The sequence below is a fragment of the Chelonoidis abingdonii genome, chromosome 1, assembly GCF_003597395.2.
Source record: "Chelonoidis abingdonii isolate Lonesome George chromosome 1, CheloAbing_2.0, whole genome shotgun sequence".
In the NCBI taxonomy this organism is placed as follows: Eukaryota; Metazoa; Chordata; order Testudines; family Testudinidae; genus Chelonoidis; species Chelonoidis abingdonii.
The window spans coordinates 371,121,147-371,129,590 of record NC_133769.1 but is presented as its reverse complement, the minus strand read 5'-3'; the positions used below and the strand labels follow the sequence as shown (position 1 = coordinate 371,129,590).

General features: G+C 48.9%; 1 protein-coding gene across 1 annotated transcript; it reads right to left on the bottom strand.

Annotated features, from left to right (window-relative positions):
* Positions 1-1,678: 1,678 nt before the first annotated feature.
* LOC116839615 (olfactory receptor 52B2-like) lies at positions 1,679-2,662 on the bottom strand. Its single transcript, XM_032805723.1, has one exon. The coding sequence runs from the start codon at positions 2,660-2,662 to the stop codon at positions 1,679-1,681; it is 984 nt and encodes a 327-aa protein (XP_032661614.1).
* Positions 2,663-8,444: the final 5,782 nt, after the last annotated feature.

Below are 8,444 nucleotides of genomic sequence, written 5' to 3'. Positions count from 1 at the left end.
AGGCCAGGCCGAGTGGAATCCTGCTGGGGTCCCTCTCACAGGAGACCTGAGTGGGGGCTATGGGAGAAGAACAGTGGAGGGAAGCAGGTCTGTGAAGTCTCGGGGAGAGGCCTGGCGAGTGGAGTCTTGGAGAGGGGCTGATGAATAGGACAGAGGGGTGAGTCAATACTCCTTTGCATGAGGAACTAAGGGGAAAACTGAGGCAGGCACACCTGTCATGTTGCCATTTGCCAGTGGAGGTAGCTCCAGGCAAGGATGCCTTGTCAGAAGCCCCACCCCAGAATAGCTCATAGCCTGGTGGTTAGGGGACACCCTGGGATGTGGGAGACCCAAATGAAGGCCCTGCTCTGAGTCAGATAGATTAATCATGTGATGGGTTGGGTCACAGAGACCCCTTTGGGACCACCACCTGGCAAGCTTATACGGGGTAAACTCATACATTGTTCGCCCTCTATAACACTGATAAAGAGATATGCACAGCTGTTTGCTCCCCCGGGTATTAATACTTACTCTGCTTTAATTAATAACTATAAAAAGTAGGATTTAAGTGGTTCCAAGTAATAACAGAACAAAGTAAATTACCAACCAAAATAAAACAAAAACACGTAAATCTAAGCCAAAAACAGTAAGGAACTGACTACAGATGAAACCTCACCCTCAGAGATGTTCCAATCAGCTTCTGTCACAGACTAGACTTCTTCCTAGTCTGGGCCCGATCCTTTCCCCTGGTAAAGCCCTTGTTCCGGCTCACGTGGTAGCTAGGGGATTTCTCATGACTGCTGCCTGCTTTGTTCTGTTCCGCCCCCTTTTATGGCTTTGGCACAAGGCAGAAATCTTTTGTCTCTCTGGGCCCCACCCTCATTCTAAATAGAAAAGCAGCAGGTTAAAGATGGATTCCAGTGCCTGGTGACATGGTCACATGTCCTGTGAGACCCCAACCCTACATTTTTCCCGGTTTGAATCACAGGAAGGCTTGCAAGTAAACAGAGCCATCTACAGTCAATTGTCCTAGCTGATGGGAGCCACCAAATTTCCAGACCACCATTAATGGCCCACATTTTGCATAATTACAATAGGCCCTCACAGTTATATTTCATATTTCTAGTTTCAGATACAAGAGTGATACATTTATTCAAATAGGATGACCACACTCATATTCAAGTTACATTATATTCACACTCATTAGCAAGTTACATTATATTCACACTCATTAGCATAGAAGCAGATGGAATACAACATCACAAATCAGTTAAAGACGGTGTAAAAACATATCCACGAGGTGGACAGGGGGCTGTACTCACACTGCCCAGGCCTTCTGGCATGTCCAACGTGTGAATGTTTGACTTTGCAACCTTAATAATGTTCTTTTTAACACTGTGTTTTGCACATTCTCTAGATCTATTTGATCTCTTTATAATAATTTCTAAGAAGCTCGTCGTCTGAGTTCCTGCAGTTTGAGAAGCGCAGAGGAACAGCTATTTTCAATTTGTAAAGGACTTTGATAGACTAGTAGGAAATACACTCAGACTGCGGTGGGATTAGAGCAGTATGGGGAAGGCTCAAACGAAACAACATGTCTCAGGAATTGTCACCTGCCAGATTCATCTTCATTGTGTTGTCTGCCTGCCTCGTCCCACTTCATTTCTCTACCCAACGTCATTTCAACCCAATTTCATTTCTAAATGGACTTCTTGGCGAGTTTCATGGCTGAGCCCAACTGTTGCACTAAATGTGAGAACACATGGATCGCTCCTTCCCAGACCTGTTTGCTCCTCACCCCATAAATGATGGGGTTCAGCATGGGGGGGATGACGACATAGGGGTTGGCCAGTAGGATGAGGGTATGGCGGGGGATGTGGCGGCCAAACCGATTGGTGCCCCAGGAGAAAAATGCTGGGGTGTAAAACATCAATATGACACAGATGTGTGAGCCGCACGTGTTCAGAGCCTTGAGGTGGACACTCTGGGATGGCAACCTAAAGAGAGACCAGAGGATGCAAGCATAGGAGACTGCAATAAAGATAACATCCAATCCGGCTGATAGGAAACCAGTTGCTAAACCGTACCAAATATTGAGTGTTATGTCCCCACAGGCCAGTGTGGCCACACCTATGTGCTCGCAGTACGTGTGAGGCATAATATTATGTCCACAGTACTGGAGCCGTTTAAGGAGAAAGACGACTGGGAACATTATACAGAAACTCCTGGTTAGAGCAGCCACGGCTATCTTCCTGATCATGGAGTGTGTTAATAGAGTTGTGTACGTGAGCGGGTTGCAGATGGCAACGTACCGATCAAAGGCCATGGCTAGTAGGATGGCCGACTCAGTAATGAAAATAAAATCAATGAAAAACATCTGGGTGAGGCAGCCGTTGAAAGAGATCTCCTTGGAGAGAGACCAGAAAACATTCAGGGTTTTCGGCACCACGGTGGTCGATAACAGCAGATCAGCCACTGTTAACATGGAGAGGAAAATGTACATGGGCTCATGGAGGCTCGGCTCTGTTATGATGGTGAAGAGGAGGAGAGAGTTCCCGAGAAGAGCAACAATGTACATCACACAGAAGGGGATGGAGAGCCAGATGTGCAGCTGCTCCATGCCTGGGATGCCGAGCAGGATGAACGTTGTGGGGTGGGAGCTGGTGTAATTGAACGCTGACATGGTACGATGCAGGCCTGTCACTGCCCCTCAGGATCCCCAGCCTGGGAGGGAAGACAAGAACAGTTGCTGTCAGAATAGCTGAAACTACAAACTTTATTGCCAGAAATATTCATTAGCAATTTTGCTCTGCCCCCCGTTTGCCAGGCCGGCATTCTCAGAGTGTGTTCTCTATTTGCAAATAGCGACTAATTTGAATGAAGGTCGGATGGTGGTTTGGCCATGAGGTGTTTCCTCCAGCTATTCACTACCCATTATCCGAGCTGTGTGATTGGCCACTGTCACAGTCCCACAGGATCCTGCTGCACTCCCCCCCCAGCTTTGGAACCCCTTCAGTGTGCCAGATCCCAAGTGGTCTCACTCTTCCTCCAGGATAGATCAGGAGGCCTCTGGTCTTCAGCCCTCTAGCTTCATGCCATGAGCTCTTCCCAGTGAGTTCAACTGAGGAAGACAGACCCCTGGGAGACACTGGTCCATACTGCAGGGGTTAATGCCCCTCGCCCAGCACTTGCAGTGACACTCCGACAGCACTGTCAAAACAGTCGGTTTATTAGTCGACGAATGCAGCATGAGAAATCCTAGGTAAGCACAGAGAACTGAAGGTTAAAGCATCGTTTGTTCTGCTCAGCCCAGAGCCCAGCCAAGCTGTGATGAGCCCCATTGTTCAGGCTCTGTCTGTCTCTCTGTCAGTGTCCTGGGGACTGGCTTTGCCTTTGTCTTCTCCAATTCTTCACTCATATGGGGACCCCTCGGCCAGTCCTTTTTAGTGACCCGTTCAGATAGCTGGGTGACATTCCTACCTATGTTTCTTAGCCTGCCCCAAGAGCAAACAGTCCTTCCCCACTCTCCCCGATAAGAATGCAAAATAGAGAGGAAACTGAGGCACGCTTAGGCTTCATAAAAATATGACAGAAAATTCCCCCTCTATCACAGCCATGTAGACTCATGTCTGCTTCCTGGATGGGATCAGTTTGCTAAAGAGAATAACAAACATATGGAAGGGACAATGCCGTCCTGGGTTGTATCTTGAAGCGACAAACATTCATGGTAAAATGTAGGAAACCTTCACATTTGCAATACCCACCCGCCACTCGCTTGCTCCAAAGAATGATGCCACCCGGTGATTCCCGCTTGCTGCTGTTCTGTGAAGAGACATTCCTGCATCAATAACTTTCTATTCCACCCGCTCTAGGGCATTACAGAATTGCGCCATCTTGAATGTGGTTTACAAAATAAGAAGGTAAAGGCCTGCCTTGGCTCCTGTGTGACCATGCCCACCTGTGCAGAGCGTTCCCAGTCTGATCGAGTTGCTGTCTCACAGTAACTTTGCACAGGAGTGAGTGATAACGTAAAGTGCTGGGCAGGAGAGAATGAGACTGGGTGAACTGCACTGCGGAACAGAATCCCAATTTCTTAACTTTGAACCATGCCAACAGATTTACTTTCATCGAATCCCGATAGCCCAGTGTGCCAAGCATCAAATCCCGATAGCCCAGCATGCCAGGTGTTAAATCCTGATAACCCAGCATGTCAGGTATTGAATCCCAATAGCCCAGTGTGCGAGGCATCGAATCCTGATGGCCCAGCGTGCCAGGCATCAAATCCCAATAGCCCAGCATACCAGGCATCAAATCTCAATAGCCCAGTGTGCCAGGTGCCAAATCCCGATAGCCCAGCATGCCAGGTGCCGAATCCCCAATAGCCCAGTATGCCAGGCATTGAATCCCGATAGCCCAGCATGCTGAATCCCAATAGCTCAGTGTGCCAGGCATCAAATTCCGATAGCCTAGTTGTCCAAGGGGACCTACAGATCCGTTAGAAATTCTATTTATTGTACCTAAAGAGGAGAAAAAACAAAATCTCCCAGCCCCAGTTTGGGTCTCCCACTCCAGTTGCCAATGGGTGTTCGATATTTCTGTGGGGTCACACCCTGACATCCAGATTTCTGAGGCAGGGACTGGCTTTTTCTTATGTGTCCATACAGCGCCTAGCGCAATGGAGTCCCGCTTCCCAATGTGGGCCCCAAGGCCCTACTGCAGTACAGAACATACTCCTAATCATTCCCTATGGCGCTTCACTCCTGCCTTCTGGAGTGTGGCACAGGGCAGGAGCCAGCCCAGCAGTTGTGCCATACAAGGGGATGTGCACTGTTCTGAGATCAGAGATGGACCCACTCCATGCAGTCCCGCTCCCTGCAGAGGAATCGCCTGGTTAATATCTGAGCAGGTGACTCCGTGTGACGATGCGGTTCTGGCGGGACCCAACTGAGAGCGCCAAATCAGGATCAACTGCTCAAACAGGGCAGTCACAGCCTAAGGCTGGGGTTTCTCCACCTCTAAGGCAAAGCAAACCAGCCAGACAAAAAGGAGTTCGGTTTCACCCCACTGGCTAACCACAAGTCACACAAGCAATTTCCTTAGACACTCCAGTCTCCCAGTCTCACCACCAGTGCCACTCGTCCTGGGGATGAATGGTTATGAAAACCAACATCCCAGTAAAAGAAAAAGGTTCTCTCAAACCCAAAGGACCAAGCCCCAGACCCAGGTCATTATACACATCAGATCTTACCCACAAATCACACTGCTGCCAATCCTTTAGAATCCAAAATCTAAAGGTTTATTCATAAAGGGGAAAAGGTAGAGAAGAGAGCTAGGATTGGTTAAATGGAATCAATTACATACAGTAATGGCAAAGTTCTTAGTTCAGGCTTGTAGCAGTGATGGAGTAAACTACAGGTTCAAATCAAGCCTCTGGAGTACATCCCCCACTCGGATGCGTCATCAGTCCTCTGTGTAGAGCTTCAGCTTGCAGCAAAGTCCCTCCAGAGGTAAGAAGCAGGACTGAAGACCAGGTGGAGATGAGGCATTAGTCTTATATCGGCTCTTCCAGGGGTAAGAACACTTCTTTGTTCTTACTGTGGAAAATTACAGCAAAATGGAGTCTGCAGTCACATGGGCAAGTCCCTGCACACCCTGCTGAGCTACAAGGCGTATCTGCCTCCTCTCAACGGGTCAGTTGTGTAGCTGATGGTCCTTAATGGGCCATCAAGCAGGCTAGGCAGAGCTAACACCAACTGGTCTGGGATTTTTCCCAGAACTACAGCACCAATTTGAAATACAGACAGCATACAGCCAATACTCATAACTTCAACGACAAAATGATACAGACATACAGACAGCATCATCATAAGCAGCAACCCATAACCTGGTCTTGGACACCTTATATGACTCCCTTTACATAAGATTTGGTGCCACCACAGGACCTTGGTTGCAAACCATATTCTATATGGTCCCAGTTTATATCAATAACATCACACTCCGCTGTTCCCTTCATGTCACTGAATGACAGATCCCGGCCCCCTCCCAGGGATCCTTACCAGAGGGGTTAGAATGTCACAGGCAGAACCTCTATCAGGTCAGGGCATGGCCGTGTGTCCTGGGCAGTGACACCACATTATAATAAATCCTGTCTGAGCGAGTGGTGTCTCCCAGTTCTGAACCTAGAAGCTGCATCTCCTGGGTGTATTTTCCTCTAGCTGCAGATTCCCTGCCCCTCACTTCAATCTCAGTCTCATCTCACCAGGCCCTGCTGAATGCCCGAGAGCTGCCCTCCATCCAAACGTCTAATGCCAGAGACTCACCAGGCTCCTGCCCCAGCCAGGATGAGGAATCTCTGCCTGTGATCTGGGTGGGGAGCAGCAGGCAGTGGAGAATCTGCATTGACCGGGGCTGAGGTACAGGGATATTTATACTGCTGCCCTGGGAATCCCAGCGGGGGCTCTGAGCCAGCAGGGAGCCCCAGGGACCTAGTCTCTGTGACTCAGGTGGTGAAGAGCAACAGGGATTTAACCCTTTGTTTCTCTGTGTATTTTTTGACGTTAGCATTATTGGCTGCCTTCCTGTAGCCCAAGGCGCCTGCTCATTGAACAGGGATCCCATTTCAGTATCTGATGGGGCTGCACTCAGTGACCCAGGGGATCCCTTCCAGCCCTACGCATCGGCACCCCATGCAGGAATGAACCGACCAGTTAGGCAGCGACAGAGCCTCAAATGCTGGGTTTGTCCCTAGGGCTGCCTGGACCAGCTGTCATCAGCACCAGAACAGACAGCAGTGATCTCTGCAGAGTGTGCTGCATGGCTCTGGCTGGGGAAGGGTATCCAGACCTAGGCTGCTCAGTCAGCACTTACAGCTCAATCCTGCAGTCCCCGTGCAAGGGAATCAAAGTGGTAGCAATTTATACTCCCTCTGTACAGCTGCACATGGGGAGGCAAGTCACCAAGCACGGCAGTATCAGGCCCTCTGCACTGTGTGTGGCATATCACGGCCATGCCTGCCCATAGACTGTGCCCACTTTGCAGCAGCGATCTGCTATTTCAGTGGTTTGCAAACTTTTCTGCATCCACAGATGTAGAGGAACAGAGGTGATAAAGGGTTAATCCTTGTGGCAATTCCAGTTGTGGTTTTTCAGGTTGTCAGCTGGTTCTGGAACCCAGCAATGGATTTATCAGGCCACTGGTTCCTGGGGTTACTGGTCCTCCCTGAGAAATCAGCAGAGACCTATGGGAGGGTTGGAACGGAGTCTGCTGGAATTTCTACAGAGCAATCAGCCACTTGCATTGCATGCTGCAGGGAGGCTGAAACCAGAGGAGAAGAGCCTGCAGGACTGTGCTTAGAGTGGGTCACTAGGATCTAGGACTTCTGGGTTCAGCTGGTATCAACCAGCTTCCCTACAAGCATGGAGCGTTGAGAGGCCAATCTGGATTTCTCAAGAATTAGTGAACCATCAGGTGGCCGTAATACATCTGAGTAAATCAACTAATCGCTCATTCATGGCTCTGCTGTTGTGCAATTTTAGGCAAGACAGTTAAATTCTGTGTTTGCCAACCAGTGAAGTAGGTGGGCTAACCCTTGCCCACAAGGAGTTTTATTGGCAGCGTTGTTGTAGCCATGTCAGTCTCAGGATATTACAGAGACAAGGTGCAGGGAGGTCATATATTTTATGGGACCAACTTCAGTTGGTAGCTTGTCTCCCTCCCCACCTCATCTCTCTCAGAGTAGTGCTGTGAGGAAAGGCATCTATTCAGGCCTTGGTCGGCAGAACACTTAAGCAGATGCTTTACTTTAAGCATATGTTATCTCTGTCCCTATTCAGTAAAGCACTTAAGTATATGTTTAACTTAAGAATCATAGAACACAGAATATCAAAGAATCATAGAATCACAGAATATCAGGGTTGGAAGGGACCTCAGGAGATTCTAGTCCAACCCCCTGCTCAAAGCAGGACCAAGCCCAACTAAATCATCCCAGCCAGGGCTTTGTCAAGTCTGACCTTAAAAACCTCTAAGAAGGAGATTCCACCATCTCCCTAGGTAACCCATTCCAGTGCTTCACCACCCTCCTAGTGAAAAAGTTTTTCCTAATATCCAACCTATACATCCCCCACTGAAGCTTCAGACCATTACTCCTTGTTCTGTCATCTGCTTCCATTGAGAACAGTCTAGATCCATCCTCTTTGGAACCCCCTTTCAGGTAGTTGAAAGCAGCTATCAAATTCCCCCTCATTCTTCTCTTCTGCAGACATAATAGGTATGGCTACAGAGCAATTGAAAACCCACGGCTGGCCCATGCCAGCTAACTCAAGCTCCAGGAGCCCAAGCCTAGATGTCTACACCATAGTGAAACAGCCCCTTAGCCCGAGCCCTGGGAGCCCGAATCAGCTGGCATGGGCCAGTCATGGGTGTCTATTTGCCATGTAGACATACTCACTGGGTCTTAAGTGTGCTAA